This window comes from Tauraco erythrolophus, chromosome 15 (assembly GCF_009769465.1).
Source record: "Tauraco erythrolophus isolate bTauEry1 chromosome 15, bTauEry1.pri, whole genome shotgun sequence".
Classification (NCBI taxonomy): domain Eukaryota; kingdom Metazoa; phylum Chordata; class Aves; order Musophagiformes; family Musophagidae; genus Tauraco; species Tauraco erythrolophus.
The window spans coordinates 18,134,183-18,153,871 of record NC_141479.1 but is presented as its reverse complement, the minus strand read 5'-3'; the positions used below and the strand labels follow the sequence as shown (position 1 = coordinate 18,153,871).

Below are 19,689 nucleotides of genomic sequence, written 5' to 3'. Positions count from 1 at the left end.
TGCTGATTTTAAAAAATAAAAGCTGAACAAGTCAAGCAGTCTCAGTCTCCAAATGCCACTACGAGATGGATTTTATACTTTCGTTCGAACTAGTAGAAAATGACGGCTGAAACCGCAAACCAGGAGCAGTACGGAACGCACAGGCATTGATAAGGAATCTCACGTTTCCCTACTAATTGGCCATTTCATACGGAGTCAGATTTCCCTCCTGCTCACACACCCGATCTCCCTCACCCCTCATAACCGGCTCTGTACCGGAAAGTACTCTTTTTTTTTTCTTTTTTTCCTGTTTGTTTTTTTTTTACCACCGCCCCCGTCCCCGCAGCACCCCGCGGCTCCCCCGGGGCGTGCGCAGGGCCCCGTCCCCGCAGCGGAGGGGTGGAGCCGCGCCGCCGCTTCCCGCTCCTCTTCCGGCGTGCGCGGCCGCGGCGCTACGCGAGTGCGAGGATCCGGCGCGGCCTGCCGGCAGGGCCGGCCGCCATGGCCGCGGACGTGAAGACGAAGCTGTCCAAGAACCTGCTGCGCATGAAGGTGAGGCGGAGGGCGGCGGCGGGACCTCGAGAGCGGAGCCGCTGCCGCCGGGTCGCTGCCCGCTGCGGGCCCGGTGCCGTGAGGCGGCCCCGGGGGCGGGAGGATGGGGCCGCCGCGGCGGCCGGGAGGGGCCGAGCGGCGCTGGGAGCGGAGCGGAGCGGGGGGTCTCCGGGATAAACCGGGCCGCGTTGGGCGGCCCGCCCCTGGTCTGGGGCGTTTCTCCCTCCGCACGCAGCGTCTGTCCTGGCCCGACACGCGGGCGGGAGCGTCTCCTGCCGCCCCCTCGTCGTGGGCGTTTTGAAATAGATATTTATCGCTTTCCGCGCGCTTCCTCCGCGCTTCGCCGGCGGGAGGCGGCCTTGAAGAGCCGTCCCCGAATACCGGGTGCTCGAACGGCGGGGGGGTGTAGGCTGTGGAGCGTTGGTGGGTTTGATCGAGGGGGACAACTTGGTGGTTGCAGCGAAAGGCTCCCCCGAGCAGGAGCCGGCTTTGGGCACCGTTGGAGAGTGTTTCCGTTCCACCTGCTTTCTCTGCAGTTAGGTCGCTTATCGTGGATAAAAGTAAGGCTTCCCCCCCCTCCGCACACACACACATTGACATTAAAATACTAATGTTGCTTGCCTTACTTGAGGGGGCTTTTAATCCTGGAAAAAAAAAAAGTTTTTGTGGGTTTTTTTTAATTATGTCCATTTTTTCGTCTGCTCACATCGATGGCTAATCGGAAGCCCAACCTGAACGGCAGTGGTAACCGCCGTTCCCAACTCGTCAACGCAAGGGCTGTCAGTAACACCGTGACGTGCCCGTTACCCTTGGAATTGTGAATCTCACGTCAGCTCCAATGTGAAATTAGTCTCTGCTTGCTGGCTAATGGATTCTATTTCACGTCATGTACTACAACACTTAATTCAGTAGAGTATGTTCCCCTGTGATTGATGGTTCTTTATTGGTGGAAAACAACCAGTAAAAGTTGAGTTGCTGTTATTTTTTTAAAAAAATGTTAATATCCATTAAATTTTTATAACTGAATATGACAAGACCTTTGTGTTTTCTTGCTTGTGGTGTTTTATTTAAGCGTTTTTTCCCCTGCATATTTATATGGGACTATATTTCAGGCACTAGCTGGAAGGAATTTAGCTGACTTCAGTTCAATCTTTCATGTAAAGTGTACTCTGCTACAGTGAGGTGATGGAATATTTATCTCAATTAACAGATGTTGCTAATGAAGGACTAAAACTCATGCACAGAGGAGATGGAATGCATTTTGCTTTGCTCTCAAAAGGGAGCAGATGTTGAGCTTAGCTAGCCAGGGCTGTGTGACAGAGTATGACTCCCATAACCTGGATTGCAGCATCATTATTTTTTCTTATTTTTATGTAATACACTGTTTTAAAGTGAAAATTCTGCTCCTGTTTTTTGCCAGTTTATTAACGCCCTGGGAATTTCAAAAGCCAGTTTTTAGATTTTCGTCCATGGAAGGCTGTGGAGAACCAGCCTGTGAACGTGCTGCTGTGACATTTGCAGGTTTACAGTTGGGGCAGTAGTAACCAGCTTTGAAGAGATGAGTAGGTTTTGAAAAGGTCATACACAGATCTTGTATTTAGCACTTTCCTTCTGCAGATCTTCTTGTTTACAAATGTTTTAATTAATTAAACATTAACAGCTTTAGCAGCTGCTTCCACTTACCACGATTCAACAGGCACCCAAAGGCAACACGTGGTCAGCGGTAGCATTGTGAAGACCCTTCGAGCTGGGTGCTACCATGTGTGCTCACCTCTTCATGTCGAAGGATGGCTCATGCTTTTAGATCTTGCACCATTTGATCCAGGTCCCATTGCATGGGGAAACTAATCCAAATAACCACTCAGTTACTGACTTAACATACTCTGTGTCTACCGCAATGGGTTTTAATTCATCCATGTGTGTTTGCATTTTAGATAAATGTGATCCCATGTTTTTCGTCTAGTTATTCCTGTAGTAATTTTTAGGAACATAATCTTTAAAATGTAATGTGAAATTATTATTTAATTGGGTGCTTGTAGCAGAATTTTTCCTGTTGAGGTTTCTGACTGGCTAACCAATTTCCTTTAGCAATATGGTTTTCCACATGATAGATTCCCTTATTTTCCTCAAGAAGATACTGTAATTTTAATTGGAAAGCTTTGACATATTTTGGATTGACTCAGAAAACAAAAGTCAATTTTTCTTTCATTAAAGATCTTGTACAAATGAATGCAAATAGAAATATAAATGGAAAATGAGACGCTAGCACTATATTGGCTTTTACTTCAGGGTTTGATTTGTTTTGCTTGGGTGTTTTGTAAAGACTGAAAAGGGGAGGTTTTGTGTGTGTATATATATATTTTAAACATTTATATTACTGAGATATTTTAAATAAGCTCAGTAATGCAGAATTCTTGTGGGAGGGAAGTGTTTTGTGATGCCTTCTTGGGCTTTATCCCCAACCAAGCCCATTTTATCTGGGATCTAAACTGTGTCCAAGTCTCTGCTAGTGTTCAAGAGACAGATGTGCCCCACTGGCACATTACCCGTGAGCCTGCAGGCTTATCTAAACATAGAAACGATGCTGCTCTAAATGAGAGGGGTAAAATTAGTTGATATAAAATTCCTCTAGCTACAAAAGCAATATAAGGATTACTGTGAAGAGTTCTGTTTTTTCCAGCATGTCTGGTGAAACTGGATTAATATTGTTGATGCTGAAATTGTCACTCAGTTCAGGCACCTGACTTGAGACAAATGGAAAGAAAAGGGGTGTTTCACATACATCTGGTCTGTGGTTTTGCACCCTGAGTAGCTTGTCATAGGCCATGACGGATGTCCTCTTCTACTGCCAGCTGTGAGAGTTCTATCTGCCTGTTCCCACCCTCTGCCAAAGGTTTTCACCAAGGAAGCAATTTACAGGAATGTCCTTGTATTAGGCAAAAGTAGCAGTCTTACCCTAAAATAAGTTATTGGTCTCCACTGACTTGGTAGACTGATTGTCCAGTGAGTTAACAGGTACTTACATACACTGCTTGACTGGTACTTTGGTGGGTCATGGATGAGAAGTTAAGAGCTGGTAACATCTTCCTCTAGCACAGCTGAACACAAAAGGCTTCTTTTCATAGCCTCAGTTACTTTTTTCCACTTCCAAAGGCAGGTTCCAGCCTTCAGAGCTACAAACGCAGGCCAGTTCGTTAAATGAGATCTGAGAAAAGAAGAGGATGGTTGAAAGTATAGATGTTTCCAAAAATGACCAACCTGGTATGAAGTAGTTCAGGCTCTGACCTCCAGTGCTCTTTGTATGGGTGATGTTGGTTTCTGATAGCAGCAATCACTTCAACACCATTATGTTTTCTCTGGCCTTTGCTGAAACATTAGAAAAACCTTAGCAAAGTTACAGAGTTGTAACAACTCAGATCCATCAAAACTGACCAGGAAAGGTCTGTTTCTTTCCATGCCTGACTGTTGAGTTCCAGTAGGTGGTTGTGGTCCACAGTTGTTTACTTTTTCCGTTGCCTCTTTGCCCAAACTTAGACCAAACCCACTGAAAAATCACAAAAAGCATTTACTTTTTATATCAACTGTGTAAATTTTATGTCATGGATAATTGTCATCATGTAATTATTGCGTGTTCAGCACGTACTAATGATGCAAAAAACTGAAGCTGTGTTTATGTGTCTTTCTTTTTAGTTCATGCAAAGGGGTTTGGATTCACAAACTAAAAAACAACTAGAAGAGGAAGAAAAGAAGATAATTAGTGAAGAACACTGGTATCTCGATTTACCAGACCTAAAGGAGAAAGAGTAAGCTTGTACCCTTTTGTACTTATCATCATTGGCTTGTTGTGGATTGGGAATAGAATATACTTTTTTTTTTTTCCTGTAAAAGAAGTATTATTAATAACTAATTAACAGAAGTAAAAATAGTGACAGACTGGCATTACAGCTCATTTATTTATTTATTTCAGGGACATTCTCAAGGTTGCCTAGTGCAGTTTGACCTACTTTCATTTCTTGTGTGTGTTGTTTTCTTTCACTCGCAGTTTCTTCTAGATGCATGTAATTAGTTTCTTTCAGGCAGGGACCAATTCATTCATTGCTGTTTTATCCCTTCATTTGAAAAAAGATGTTTGAAACCTTGTGTCAGTAAATTCAGCTCCAGTCACGTGGTTAGGTGCATTCAGGACAGTTCTGTCTTCTTGAGTCCAGCTCACTTCAAATCCTGTTTTTGAAATAGGACAGATAATGGCAAAAATAAAGGAAGACTTGGCTAATAAGGAAGAAAATGTCCATTCCTGCCATTTAGGAAGGTGCTTTAAATAGCAAGAGAACTGCTTTTAAAATTGCTTGATTTTTGTCCTTTCAAAAGAGGACAAAAATTCCATTGAGGGAGAACATACATAATTTTTTAAAAGCTGGGATCCAGGGAATTAACTGTACTTGAATAAGGTCATTGATAAACTATTTTCCATGACGCTTGGTGGATATGACAAAAAGGTATTTGAGCTTCAGTTGCAGCAAGGAAGGTTCAAGCTGGACATTGGGAGGATTTTTCTAACAATGAGTCTATTGAAGCACTGGAATAGATTGCCTAAGGAGACACTGGATTCTTCATCATTGGAAGTCTTTTGAGGACAGGTTAGATGGACCTCTGCTGTTCATGGTACATGTTTAACTGATCCTACCTTTTGGTAGGAGAATGAGCTTGGTCTCTTCAGCCTAATGTCCTATGATTGTAGGAGGTTTTTTTACATGGGAGATGAAGAGGATGAGGGAAGAGGTGCAAATGTGTGTGAGGAAAAGAAGGATGGAACAATTCACGGAAGTACTTTTATCTAACGCGTGTATTATGAACGCCTCGGGGTCATGTTTCTTTTCTCGCCCCATGCTCATTAAAAGAGGAAAAAAGGAGGGAGAAAGGGGAAATCTTTCTCTGCTGAACAGAGAATTACGCAGGGTTTTATATCCTGACAGACTCAACTAATGCCAGGTCTAACATCACAATGAGAAATTAATTAGAAGCTTTTGCTGGTATAGTAATGCCACCTGGAGAGTGATATTTATGTGGTATTTTTATTCTGGCAAAAGCATTAATGTAGGTGGAATCATACCAGCAAAGAGTGCTTTTTGTCAGGAGAGTTAATTTTGCTTGTGGAATTGGCACAGCTTTACTGGCAAAAAGTATTCCTTTGCACTCCAAGCTCCTTGTGTTGAAAGATTTATCAGAGCAATTAAGCTTCAGAAAGTAGTTGATGATTCAAAATACGCTATGGTTTTGTTTATTCGTGCGGGGGGAAGACAGCAAATGGTTTTTGCATTTGTTCAATTTGATTATTTTAAAGCACGCTGTTTGACAAATGCTGGGTTTGGGGTTTCATGCAGGAGCTTTATAATAGAAGAGAGGAGCTTTATGCCATGTGAGGATCTACTTTATGGCAGAATGTCCTTCAAAGGATTCAATCCAGAAGTTGAGGTACTGTTTAAATGTTCTGTTTTGAGGCGGGCTCAGATTAGGACTGAAGCCCTTGGGGTTGGGAATTTGAGTGTTCACACTGCATGCTGTTTGGCCTTTGCGGCACCTTCCATAGATCCTCCTGTGTACAGGAAATCTGTGATTCAAACCAAAATGTTGATCAATGCAGCATCTGGTAAATAGAAGCTTTTTATCTCCTTGTGTTGATGGTCAGTAAGTGCATGACTCCTGCAGATATTCCCTTCCTGAAGCGAGGAAGCTGTCCCACATGCTGCTCACCAAAACAATAGCTCACTTTTCCTCCTGCCATTTAGAGTCCAATCCTACAAACAGCCAACCCTGTTTATTCACCACTTACTTGTGTAAGTAAGGGTTTAAAGTTCCCAAGTAAAAGTTCTGGGAAAGAGAGTCTTTAATTTCTTGCTGGCATGAACTACATAGATAGAACTACGCTGAGATAGTAATAAAAATGTTACCACTGAGCTGAAGCAAGAGGACGAAGGTGCAAAGGCTGAGAGGAATGCAAAAGGCTGGGCAAGGTGATTTACTAGGGGATTCTTTTAGTTACTTTGAACACAGTCTCACTGTGACTTGGCATATTGCTGCTTCCTGGTTTTTACTAGCAGTTTATTGTAAATCCTTACAGAGATTTTTCCTTCTTAACAAAACCCTTTCTAGGACTACGTGCTAGCATCACAATGAAAAATTAATTATGATCTAATTCTCTGGTCTCTCGAAGATGTCTGCCATGCCCTTGAGGATGTTTGAATGGTACGGTTCACTGAAAACTCTGTCTCTCTGTTGCCTCTTTTCCCAAAGGCAAACTCTAAGCTTAGCTTAGCAAAAGGCAGGCATGTTGCCTTTTCTCCATGAGCTTTCGTATGCTCTAGCCTGACCAGGGAACAGCGAATAATTATTAAATTTGATTCGTACCTTTTATGCCTTTCTCCTACTAGTCAACTTCAGCATAGTTGCCATTGTGTCAGGGTTATGTATTTAAGCTATTTCTTACTTCATTTTCAGAAGTTAATGATCCAAATGAACTCTGGGTGCAAGGAGGAGGAAATTCAAGTGGATGATAAAATGGAGGCTGATGTGTCAGATGAAGAAATGGCCAGAAGGTAAGTTGTATTTTATGACATAATCAATACTCGCTATGAATATATTATGTTACTGCGTTATGTGTGGGGAAAGTAAACCCAAAAAGCAAACAAATAAAATAAAAAACTACACCCAACAGATATGGTACTTTACAGAACTGATTTTCCAGGAATTCTAGTGTGTATTCGGTGGAATCTCTGTCGCATTTGAAGGTAAACTACCTTGTAGGAGTCTTCTGCCCTTTGATATCCAGGTATTCCCTGCTAATTCCCTCCTTGTTCCAGATTGCCAACAAACCCAAACTATGAGAACAAATAATAATGTAATAAGGGATCATGTAGTACTTTTGCTTCTGAAGCTTCCGATGACCAGCTTTTTTTTTTACACCATTTAAATTGTTGATTAGTTTTATGATTTACTCCATTGAAGTTTTTTGTGATTTTAGTAAAAGCTGTACATTTTTTGTTGTCTTTACAGATATGAAACATTAGTGGGAACAATAGGGAAGAAATTCTTGAGAAAAAGAGACCAGCGTGTACTCCAGGATGAAGATGAAGATGGGAATAGTAACACAAGACCTAGCAAAAAAGCTAAGAAAAAGTTCTTAAAACCTCAGGATTAATGTCAGCTGAACAACTGGAACTAACAGAAATGTTATCTACCAAATATAGTACAACGAACTGGAGATTGTTTGGAGTTTTTGCTATTTAATGTAAAGGATAGATTGTAAATCTAAGTCTGTTCTCATTGAAATTTCTACCATCCACTTGACAAACATTTTTGAAAGTGGATGTGTGTATAATGGATGTCATACATCCTTTCCTCTCTCAGCAGCTTTAATGTTTGGGGCGCTAATCCCATCAGCCTTTTTAAATGTTGTGTAGAACTAGATGAAGCATCACATGCAATGGAGAGCAACGTTATTTACAATTTATGATAACATCTGAAAGAAGTACTTGGGGTAAAGACGAGCTTTGTCCAATCCATTAAGGCAGTTCAGCTTTCACTGCTTTTTTTATTATAGAAATGTAAACCTTCACTGCCTTCAAATTGAAAAAAGCAGAAACATGGATTTATTTTTTTTTTTACTGTGCTAAAAATAAGATGGGAAAAGAAGAGAGAGGTAAAATCCATTTTGTTGAATTTTGGTTTTTTATAAAGCTTATTTAAAAATAGAAGGGTTTGTAGTAAAACTTCTTTTTTCCAGAGCAGGCTAAATATTTGGCAGCATTTACAGTTTGACACTTGAGCAGATTGTGAGTCTTCATTTCTGTCTTTCAAAAGAAGTTTGCTAATCTTGTCTCTTTTTCAGCAAAAAAAAATCCAGTCTTATGATTATCTAAGTCTCGTTGTAAAAGTATAATAGCAGCTTCAGAAACATATTTGAAAGCTGAATAAAACCTGATGTTTTTGTGGTTAATGATTGTGGTTTAGCTAATTTAATGTAAAAAATGATGCTGAATACAATCTGATATAAGAAGTGATCGTGGTTTGTGTTGGCCACAGATGTCCCCAAATACTAGTTGACTGCACTGACTTTTTCTGTTTAGTGTGCAATGAAGCCATCTGAAGTAATGTTAGGATGGAAGTATCGTGCTCTTTGGTCAGGCAGTGCTCTGGGCCTGTTGAAAAATGTCAATGTGGTCTTGTCTGAAACTGTAGCAGTTCTCCATATCCTGCCTTTCAACAAGAAATATTTCTTTCTATTACTTCAGTTCCCCAGCTAGATACTTAAGTTACTCATGCTTAATGCTGACTCTCTGGAGAAAGAGGAATTTGTTAAATTGAAGGCAGTAGTGGCCATTTTGTCATGGACACGAGGGTTTTTTTGCTTTTTTTCTTTTTTAACAACTCAGTGAAGCAAGACATGAAACTCAATTATATAAAGAAAGAGACTGTGTGTCTGCTGTATTTTGTGTGTGATGTATGAACTATAATCCATATATCAAGAGCACTTCATTAGATATTCAAGATGGATCACACATGGAAAGAGAAATATACTTCTAACCTAGTGAGGGGACCTCATACAGGTGGAAAGTCTGTGATTCATGATCTGAGATCGTTTTTCAGAGCTAATTAAATGCTACTGGTTCAATTACTTAAAACCTGATCATATATTATTGCTAGCTGAAAAGAAGTTAATGATGGCAAGACATTTTTCTTCCCATGGAAGATGTGACCTGAGCTAAGAAATGATTTATTGTTGGTCATCAGAAGAAAAACTCAGAATATATCCCATTATTCTTTCTTGCTTATTAGTAGGAAAATGATTCCCCTCTATCCGAACACATTTCTTCAATGGAGAGAGTTCTGCATAGCTGTACTGGATAGTTGAGGGGAAAAGTGTGTTCTAGTGAACGACCAGCAACCAGATGTGACTGCAATTGCATGTCCTGAGAGACAGCAGATTGGAGAAGGTTCTCGTGGTGTCATGTAAACAAGCTTTTGGGTAATTTCGATAACTGTTAGTGGCTCAGATGTACTCCATGTGAAGTCTGTCTTTGCCGAGGCTCTATGCAGAATGCTCTCCTGCACTGCAGCATTCTGTTTGGTCTAATGGGAGGTAACTGGGCAGTTAAAGGGTGTTCTGCCGTATGTTGGTCCTGTATTACATGTCATTTCCTGAGGGATGGCTGGAAACGTGGGTGGCATGGTGTGTTGGGTAAGAGCGTGAATGATCACTTTCTAGAAAGTCCATGATTTTGGAATGTGGGAGCAGGGAAGGGTGGTTCTTCTGTTTCCTAAACATGCCCAACGCCAACCATGAAGAAATAATAGATTTTGGTTTATTATCTTAAAATATGTGTGCTCTGCTGTTCACGTTTAGCTGGTGGCTAGGTGAGCTATTGAAATGCTACAGTATGAGCAACTACTGATTTTTAGCACCATCTATTATAAATGGAGAGTTTGTAGAATACCTCTTTAAGAGCACATTCATAGTGCATTATTAGGAGCAAGACAAAAGTAAAAATCAGCCCTACATAACTTTTTAAATGTACTTTGAAGTGCCCAAAGTTACAAGCAGGCATTTTTTGGTGGGATCTTCTGAAATACCCATCTATATTTCCAACCTTGTAAAGACATATATATGTGTGTACTTTAAGTCTGGCTCTAGCTTCCTAGCCAGGGTAGAAACATTTTGCTGTACAAAATCTGTGCTTGAACTACTCTTGACAGAGATACAAGTGTAGCGGTGAAATATTTATAACACAAACCTGCATTAATTCAAGCTTTCTCTGCTCTGACACAGTCTCAAATGCAGATCCATTTTCATGGACAACTTCCTGAGCTGTAGAACTTTCCCATGCGGTCGTGTTTCTGAATGAAAAGCATTTCTGCTTTGAGAGCGAGAGCAAAAGCAAGCTGGGATAGGTAGGAAGCATTTTTGTTAAAGAAAATGGCTCCCTGCAAAATTTAAGGGGTAAAGAGTTATCAGGCACCAGAAGTGTTTGTGCCTGTTATTCTAAGGTGGCTATTAAAGCGAAGAAAGCGAAGTGTGAGTTGTAGTCAGTGCTTGCTGGCAGCTCACAGTGTTAAGTTTAAGCAAATCTCTTGTCAGGTGAAGTTTTGTCTCTCCCTTTGAAAGGCTGACAGTGCTTATTTCTGTAATAACTGCTGAGGTTGGAAACATGGAAGTACTGAACTACTTCATCTTTATTGCTGATGTTTCTTATTTTGTTACTTTTAGTCTGCTTAGTGTTGGATCTTAAAAAGTCCAGGACCAGAGTCCAACTGAAGTGAGCCGTCCTGTATCCGCCCTTTAGTAATGCATGAGCTGCTTAAACTTTGATTCTTTGGGGAGGGGAGGAGGACGTTCAGTGGTGCCATGGAGTTTGAACTGTGTTTCTTCTGTTATGTGTCTTGTTTTCTAATCAGACACTCCATTACACACTTCTATAGTTGTGGATGGCTGTCGTTGCCATTGGCATTGTGTGTGTGTGTGTAACGGGCAGCTGGGCTGGGATTCTGGGACTTAATCCAACATTCAGACTTAAGAAATTGTCTCTTCTTTCTGTTAATTGGAATACCATACTTTTAAATTGTATTTGGAATCAGGCTAGCGCTGGGTAGGGGGTTATAAGCATTTGTTCTGCTTCGTTTCAACAACAGTCAGCAACTAAAACTGCACAGTAGCTTAGGCTCTCATTAAATCTTTCTCAGAGAGAGTGTTAATAAAGCATTGTGGTGGTGCAGGATGTCAAACATCTCGTGTTTCTCTTCTGCATGCGACCACAAGTTTCTGAGAGCTGATGATCTAAGGACTTGGTTGTTTCTTTCCTTTCCAGTCTGGGAGAGCATCTCCCATCTGCAATAATGCCTTGCTAATGGAACTCCAGCTTGAGGCCTCTGGTTTGTTTGGTTTTGTTTGTTTCTACACTGTTCTTATCCAAAACCTTTGAGGCATTTTGGGTCTGGCACCTCAATAACCTGCTTTTGTCAGCTTTAGGGGCCGTGTAGTGAAACCGTGAAACTGTTCCTCAGCTGTAGGTGTTGGCATTTCTTTGTGTGAGTTGATGTTGCACAGTGAGGACCTGGTTATAATTGTCACATGGAGAGGAAAAATCTCGCTCAGAGAGTGGTTATCAGCAGATGGAGTCAGGGAGAGAGTTGAAGCTTCAGTCATTGGCAGCTCCGTAGATCTTTAGTAGGAACTGAACAGTAGAAGCGAGTGTCTGGCTTGAGTCCCATCATTGCAGCCACGGTTGAAAATGCTGATATGAGTCCATAGACCTCTGCCCAAGAAACCCTTGCGTACCATAACTCAAGCAATTACCTGGCAGTGACAGCAGAAACATGTCTAGAGAAGCTGGGAGGCAAAATAACCAGGCTGTTAGTGGCTGTCCTCAAGACCAGAGACAGCAGCACCAGAAAACAACTGTAGTTCACTGCATAGCAAAGTACGGTTTGGTGACCTGCGTGAACGCAGATGGGAATTTCTGTCAGCTGGAATGGAGGTGATGAGTGTTTTGAAGTCCTTGGGGTCTCGGGGAACACCTCATTTTGATCAATCATATAGAAAGGGGTAAAAGCCCATAATAAGACCTTAGTACGAGAGAGAATAATATGAACACAAACTAGAGAACAAAGTCCTTAGTTCCATTATTTATAGAAAAGCTGTGTTCCCACCTCAGTAATATCTTTCAGAGTCCCCTATTGCCTTCTGCTTGGCCCTCGGTTCAGGCCACCAGCCACCACCACGGCCCATCAGCAGCTGGCACATACCACGGCCAGCCCAGAGCCCTTGGCTTCTGAGCCCAGCAGAGGAGGGGGCTACTGGGCCTCCTCTTCGGTGACTGTCTTCTTCCTCAGCCTACAAACTCTTTTACCAGGAACCTGTAGGAACTTACCATCTCCAGCGCTGCTGTGAAACTTGTTCAGTATTGGCCTGTTTGGTTCAAGAAGTTTGTGGTGGAGAGAGTCAGCCAGGAGATCAATAGCACGATTGAACAGACCTCATTTATTTAGGAAATGGTGTGTGCAGGAGTCGTGCGGTTAGGGTGTGCGGGGAGGCTGTATTTACAGCAACTCTTATGTTTTTATTTTCCTTTATTCTCAGGTATACACTTATAGCATTTGTGAGATTTATGATCAGATGATGCCTTTGAGCAAAAAGATACACTATCAGTGGGAGGAATCAACATTTGACCGATACTCAGGATTTATCATACATTAGGGAGAAAGGGTGTTTTTCAGTGTTGCTGCTATTTTTTTGATGCATTTGAGAATGTTTCCTGTTTCTCAGTGGAAGCATGGTAGGGAGGAACAACAATTTTTAAAAAATGGGGAAATGTGCTTGTGAAATAATTCTAAAGAAAGGAGTTCCTTTAGATATGGTTGGCTCCTTGTTTGTTGTTTTTTTTGCTTTGGTACGGATGAATAAACTCACTGTGCCACCGAAGCCCCTGTACCTAGTGGTCCTCCTTCAGGATAGCCATATGGGCTCCCAAATTTGCTGTACACGAAGATGGTAGAAGGAAGAATATAGTGGGGTTAGCTTCATTGTTCTACCTTTGTTATTCAAATAACTCACAATACTAAACATACAAAATTTCCACCCCTTTTGGGATAAAAGTAAATCTGAGCCAGTTGTGACATTTAAGCACCATTCACCCCTTTATGGGATGGTTACTTATCAGAAGCAAAGCTTCTAGGTATCTCCTTAGAGTCAATCAGCCACAATAACACTGTAATATGTACAATTTGCATCACCAGAAAAATAACGTGCATACCAAAAACTACTTGGGGCCGTTTACTGCAGTAATGACAAAAGGGATGCACATGATGATAATTTTAATTTTGTACTGTGTTTTGTCTAAGGATGACAGTGAAAGAATTAATGCCTCGTAATGCTCCTTTCAAAGAGGACATTGTTTTACTTATATTAAAGGTAGAAAAATGAGATGAGCTGCGAGTGCTTAGATCTTGTGAAAAATGATGTTTTAAATGTGTACTTCATTGTCTAAATGCTCACAGATGACTTTTCCCCCTATAATAACCATAGAAAATGTGTTGGCAGCATATCACAATTAATAATCTGTACTCCTGTTTATGTGCTATAGGCAGTCCAAAATTCCACAGACATATTTCTTCCCCAAGTTTATAACCAGATTCAAATCAGATCCTACGTTTCTGCCAAAAATTGAACTGCAGTCATCTCACAGGAAATAATTCTATCTGCCTGACAGAAGAGTCTCAAGTTCCTGATTTTTCCCAGAGTGAAATACACTTTAATCTGGTATTAATGTATTTTTCTTCCAATCGCCTGCAAAAGAATCCCATAATCTTGCAGCAGTGATTGCACAGACAGTGGAAGGTACTGTGTATACGTAGCATGATTGTAGGTTTTTCTGGTCATCTAGATTGTGTATAATCCTTTGACATTAATGGGGACAAGTTTTCTATCTAGGGTTATGTTGAATTTCTCTTTGAGCGTTTTTTCCACCTCTTCATCTTTGAGAGTTACGAATTCCACCAGATCCATATTTTCCTTGTAGTTGTATGTGGTCTCAGTGAATGTCCACCCAATTAGCGCACGAAAGCCATCGGTGGTCTGGAGGGTGCAGATGGACTTCTTCGTAAAGAGGGAATCTGGAGAGGTCTGAAGATATGTGCACTGGAAACGGAAATCTTCCACTGTCCGTGGCTCAAGGCTGAACATATAAACTTTCCGACACTCTTTTTTCTCCAGAAGATCAGAGTTGGAGAAATTTTGGTTGGGGATGTATTGCTTCCGTCTCATTTTCTCAAGATACCAGGTGGCGTTTTTTTCCGTGAAGCGGAAGATGCCGGGAGCCTGGGGTTGGTCTTTCCCTGACACGAGCTCCATCGGTTGCCACATCTGATAGGATACGCCAAAGCCTCCATCAACAATATAGGCTTTGCCATCAATAACTACCTTTACAAGGAGATGGGTCATGATGGTGGCGTATGCGTTTTGATGGGGATTGAACACGTAGGCTCCCAGAAAGCTGGTGTCGTACCCCAGGTGGTTCAGGACCCAGCCCAGCAGCTGGTTGTTTTCCATGCACCAACCACCCCGCTTCCTCCGCACGATTTTGTTATAAACATGCTCCAACTCCAGAGTGATTTTCTCCCCGCAATGGATGCTGAGATTTTCGAAGGGAACGGCACGGATGTGGTGCTGGAATATATCGGTTAAGGTTTCCAAATCTTGTTTTTCAGGGGAACCTTTGTAGCCAGTTCTCGCAAAGTACTCTTCAAGGTTCATGTCTCCTGTAAAGGAAGGAAATGCATTTTGGTTTCGTTGCTTTACATGTATGATTTATGATGCTGTGAGAAACTGCCCAGGCTGCTGGCAGCAAAGACGCTTTAATCTACTGAACCTCATCGGAGCAGTTTTTAAAGGTAACAAGTATTCCTATCATATGGTTACCCGAGCAAAGAAGAGCAGTGCACAGGAGGGTTTGCTTTTTGTCTTAGAGTCATCCCTGTGGCAAACAGCTGATGCAATTCCAGCTTGCCATGCGATGGCTGTGAAACGGGGATTTGCTCTATTTGCATTGCAACAGCGGGGTTAAGAAAGAATGGCAGATCATGCTAGGGAGTGTTCCGGAGGGTTCATGGAAATTGGTCTAAAACCACTGTTCAGTGAAAGGAGTGTCAGTGGGGGAAGCAGCGTCGTCTGCCAGTTGGAGGGAGGATAATTTGAGCCAAGATTCACATGTTCTTTTCATGAGTCTGCCACTGATCTACGTGACGGTAAATGAATTGCTCGTTTGGTCCACGTTGCTCTTTCACCACTTAGAAAAAGTGAAAATGATTCTCCCTGCACGTTTTGTAAAGTGTCGAGTTTTATTCAGCTAATTATAAGCGAAAAAACCCTCTGATCTTTGCAAGAGTCGTGGACCACTGAGTCTCCTGTCTGCTCTGAGCATCGTACAAACTCGTTTTGGTGTTGGACTAATGAATCTGAACGGAGGTGAGTGACCTGGAAGACCAAGAGCACATCTCTGCTCCCCACTGTGCCCTGCATCTCTCAGGGTGCCCTGAAAATAGACAGGGGCTGCTTTACATCTCTCTAGTCCTGGCCTTTCTCAAAACTCACTGTGTTCCTTCCAGAGGAGGCAGAACTGACAATTACTGAAGCCTCATACAGTGCATCCCTGGTCTGTTCTGCCTCCAGCAGTGCCCACCTCCTGGCCTGCCTTGGTAGGGCTCCTCGTGAGCAACATTGCTGGATGAGGAACTTGTCAACTTATTTTCTGCCTTCTAAGACCATGGAAAGTCACACACGGTCATCTGGCTTCGGCAACGGCCCATCATGGTCTGCTGGCCACCGTTATGAGCCAGATGCTCTGTAGGTACCTGATAGATACTGTTTGTAAAATTTGTAGATCATCTGCTTGGGTATGGAGCTGGGCAGAAAATATTTTGAAGGCTTGAACCTTTGCAAAGAAAGCAGTTAAGTGTTTCAGCAGTCTAGAGTTACTGGAAATATTTAGCTTCTTGACAACCCCCAAAGCTACTTGGAAATCTTTTGTGCATACAGTAAGCTGAGATTTAGACACTTAATATTAGCAGCTCAGGAAGGCTATTGTATTCAGATAAATTCAGCGGTGAACCGTTGAATGTTTACTGCAAACTAGAATTGCTCAAGATGATTTTCAGCGACAGATTCATGATGTGCGTACGCATGGTATAGAAGCAGCTGTCCAAACTGAATGGAAAGCCCCATCAAAACCCGCGTGTTATCTCCTACAGAAAGGAATGTAGCTTCCAGTGATATTTAAGTGTATTGTTGGAGGATATTCTCAGCGTAATATTTGTTAAATGGTACTTTTTTCTTTTGATTTGCAGAATCCAAGTCTATCCTGTCCTACCCGCTCAAATGTTAAATAGATCACGCAAGCATAGAGGTGGTTCTCAAGTTTATATTATTCATAATTTCTCTCTGCAGCTCCATAATATGATTGATCAGCATTAGATCTTGACTGCAGGAGATGGAAGCTACAGTGCTTTTGAATTGTGAGCAGATCAGGTGAAAAGTTAGATACCGAACAGGTAGTCCCACAAATGTGGCTCTGATCTATGCAGAGTAAAACAGCAGCAGCAGGACGTTGAAGAACTCTTCCTAAATGTGCCAATGAAGGTGCTCATGCAAAAATATTCCCTACCTGGACTATACATACTATCAGCAATTCCACTGTTAAAATACGTTATCTTTCTACTTTTGTCCTAATACGTCAGCGTATGGACTTTTTGGGATATGCAGACTACAGTTTGTAGTTTTATTTTTTAAGTTGTTTTTAAAGGACTGTAATTTTATTCCCATAAAGCAGACTCAATTGATTATTAGATTGCTTTTTTACTTCCTTTGCAATATTTTTAAATAAAGTTAAAAATCTAAAAGAGTAACTTCCAATAAGAGGTTCTAGTTCTAAATTTATATCTACCATTGTGTCTAAACAAAAGCAGCTCTCTCCTAGTCAGGAGAATCTCCTCCTGAGGACCAGAAAGACAGAAGAATTGAAATTGCAGTATCATTGCTTTGCCCTCTTTAAGAGCTCATGTTTAGCAGGTCATATTTTAGCTCTATATCCACACAATTTTATAACTTCTTTCCTAAAGAGAATACTGTTTATGTTATTGCCCAGGACCTTTACCATCATAAACAAACCAAGTTTGTTGTTTGAGTTTTTGAGGTTTTTTAAGAAAATAAACTTACCTCTTAAAATAGCCTTATTTATTTATTGATGTATTCAGCTTCTGGGTTGTTTATTGCTGGGGCAGCAGTCAGTAAAGCCAGGAGTGGACACCAATTGTGAGGGCTGGCTTCCTCTCTAAGCTCCGCTGGCCTTCACTCCTGAATCTTAAATGTCCAGAACGGGCAGAGTCCACCCAAAATGAATGCACATTTTTGGACTTCACTGATCCATGAGCAAATTAAACTTTGTTTCTTGTCTATTAGTAGATGTTTATGTTTTCCCCTGGTTAAGACCAGACTGAACTTGTTTTCCTTGTAAAATAATTGCAGCAGACAGTGTCAAATGGCTCCGTGTCTCTCTTTTTAATTAAATTATTGTGATTTTGCAAGCCAACACTTTGTAGTGGACAAGTCATCTGCTTCCTTGTGGGTGCACTGAATCGCCAGGATATTGCAGGCATTTTTCCCAGGCTTTGCAGATCCCAAATATTTAAATTATAGTTTGCAAAGGTTGATCTAACTTTGATAATTTTCATTTTTGATACCAAAGGCCTGATTTTTAAAAACTTGAATCATCTCGGCTTCTATTGATTTTGTTTCGAGAGATGCAGAAGAATCAGACTCGGAAAAAGTGGACACTCAAAATTAGAGAGCTTTGGGAGTTTTTTAAGTACTCTTGCATAAATGGTTCACTTTACGTCAATTTCTGGTACAGGATTAGGACTCAAGTCTTTCAACTTACTTCATCATAAGCTAATCAGCAGCTAATAGTGGCTTGTTTTGAGAAAGTCTTAACCTTTCTTTTTTTTTATGAAGTCTTTGAAAGCCAAATTCAGCTCAACTTTCAATTTCAGACTGTTAAAGGAAGTGAATAATTTGTAAAACTCTGCTGGGAAAAAGATTGGAAATAATACCAAAAAAGGTTAGAGGTCTTTTGTGTAAAATGGTAACACAGCTTCTCCTTCTGTATCGTGTTGGTCTCCTCTGCCACAAAATAGATTGAAATAAAATGAGATCCAGAGAGGTGGAACAAAACGTTATGGAGTCAAAAAGCAGTTTCCATATGAGCAAATTAGAGGTAGTAAGATGTCTCAGTTTCTAAAGGAGGAGAAGCTTAAGAAAAAATATGCAATCAGTATATGCAGGTAATTAGCAAGGTACTTGAATTTACTTTTGTGTTCATCTGACTAGCTCAACTCTAGAATCAGATTAATGTTATTAGTGTTAATTTTAGAACTTTTTATATTGGATATTTAAAGACCTATCTATCACAGCATTAGGATTTCATTATATCCACCATATTAGGTGGCAAGCCACGAACGTTTACTGGTACGAGTTTGTTCTCCAGCACGATATTGAATTTGTCTTTCAGTATCTGCTCAACCTCTTCATCTGTAAGAGTTGTGGTCTTAACCAGGTCTGTGTCTTCTGTGTAGTTATACTTTACATCACTGAAGGTCCATCCAACTAAGGCATAAAGCCCTTCAGTGGTCTGGAGAGTGCAGATTGACTTCTTCCGAAGTATGTTATCTGGAGACACTTGTAGGTATGCGTTTAGCTCTTGAAAGTCATTAATATGTCGTGGCTCAAGAGTGAATGTATATATTTTTCTGATATTCCCCAGTTCTGGAGTATCAGTGAAAGAGACACTTTGCTCAGAACTATAATGCTTTCTTTTGACTTTCTCAAAGTACCAGGTGCCATTGTCTTCCATGAAGCGGAAGATGCCGGGCGTCTGGGATTGATCCTTCCCAGAAATCAACATCAATGGCTGCCACATCTGGTAGGCACCACCAAAACCGGCATCTACTATGTAGGAATTCCCCTTGATCACCACCTTCAGTAGGATGTGATTTATCACCTCAGTGTATGCATTCTCTGCTGGATTGTAACTATTTCCTCCAAGAATACAGACGTCGTACCCTAATTCTTGCAAGGCCCAAAATAAAAGGTGGTTGCTTTCCAGGCACCATCCACCACGTTTCTTTCTCACAATCTTATTGTAAGTAGATTGTAAATCCAGTTCTATGGTCTCCCCGCAATGCATGCTGAGGTTTTCAAAAGGAATTGCCTGGATGTGATGCTGGAAGATGGCTGTTAAGTTTTGCAAGTCTGCATCCTTATGAGACTTGTTGTAAGAAATTCTTGCGAAATATTCTTGAATGTTCATTTTGCCTGTGTGAGCAGAAAAATAGCCGGTTACTGTCGCGTGCCTCTCAAGGGGTTTACTCCTCTTTCTGCAGCACAGATTAACCAGCCTGCAAATGTAGCCCAGGCTGTTTTATTGAGGATTTGAAAGAAACCAGTGCCCTTGATAGGAGATGAATGCAGGCTAGACCTGCCTGTGTCACCTGTATTTCTTAAAAAAGAGATGAGGACAGGAGCAGGTGACAACAATGCTTTCCCTCTCGCCTTTAAGC

General features: G+C 41.3%; 3 protein-coding genes across 3 annotated transcripts; 1 reads left to right on the top strand and 2 right to left on the bottom strand.

Moving 5' to 3' along the window:
- The first annotated feature begins 451 nt into the window (after positions 1–451).
- Positions 452–8,527, top strand: MPHOSPH6 (M-phase phosphoprotein 6). Its single transcript, XM_086620876.1, has 5 exons — positions 452–531; positions 4,222–4,334; positions 5,913–6,003; positions 7,027–7,124; positions 7,582–8,527. Exons 1-5 carry the CDS (start codon positions 481–483, stop codon positions 7,724–7,726), a joined length of 498 nt encoding a protein of 165 aa, XP_086477002.1. The 5' UTR covers positions 452–480; the 3' UTR covers positions 7,727–8,527.
- A 5,433-nt stretch (positions 8,528–13,960) lies between these two features.
- Positions 13,961–14,833, bottom strand: LOC104384680 (arylamine N-acetyltransferase, pineal gland isozyme NAT-10). Its single transcript, XM_009993121.2, has one exon. The coding sequence runs from the start codon at positions 14,831–14,833 to the stop codon at positions 13,961–13,963; it is 873 nt and encodes a 290-aa protein (XP_009991423.1).
- A 3,712-nt stretch (positions 14,834–18,545) lies between these two features.
- Positions 18,546–19,439, bottom strand: LOC104384698 (arylamine N-acetyltransferase, liver isozyme). The gene has a single exon (XM_009993143.2). It carries the CDS (start codon positions 19,437–19,439, stop codon positions 18,546–18,548), a length of 894 nt encoding a protein of 297 aa, XP_009991445.2.
- Positions 19,440–19,689: the final 250 nt, after the last annotated feature.

What these genes read in the sequence shown, in the direction of transcription:
- LOC104384680 (XM_009993121.2), bottom strand. Translation starts at nt 14,833, where the DNA reads ATGAACCTTGAAGAGTACTTTGCGAGAACTGGCTACAAAGGTTCCCCT.
- MPHOSPH6 (XM_086620876.1), top strand. Translation starts at nt 481, where the DNA reads ATGGCCGCGGACGTGAAGACGAAGCTGTCCAAGAACCTGCTGCGCATG. An exon ending in GATTCAATCCAGAAGTTGAG is followed by an intron (nt 6,004 to 7,026) that starts GTACTGTTTAAA and finishes CTTCATTTTCAG; the next exon opens with AAGTTAATGATCCAAATGAA. An exon ending in GATGAAGAAATGGCCAGAAG is followed by an intron (nt 7,125 to 7,581) that starts GTAAGTTGTATT and finishes TTGTCTTTACAG; the next exon opens with ATATGAAACATTAGTGGGAA.
- LOC104384698 (XM_009993143.2), bottom strand. Translation starts at nt 19,439, where the DNA reads ATGAACATTCAAGAATATTTCGCAAGAATTTCTTACAACAAGTCTCAT.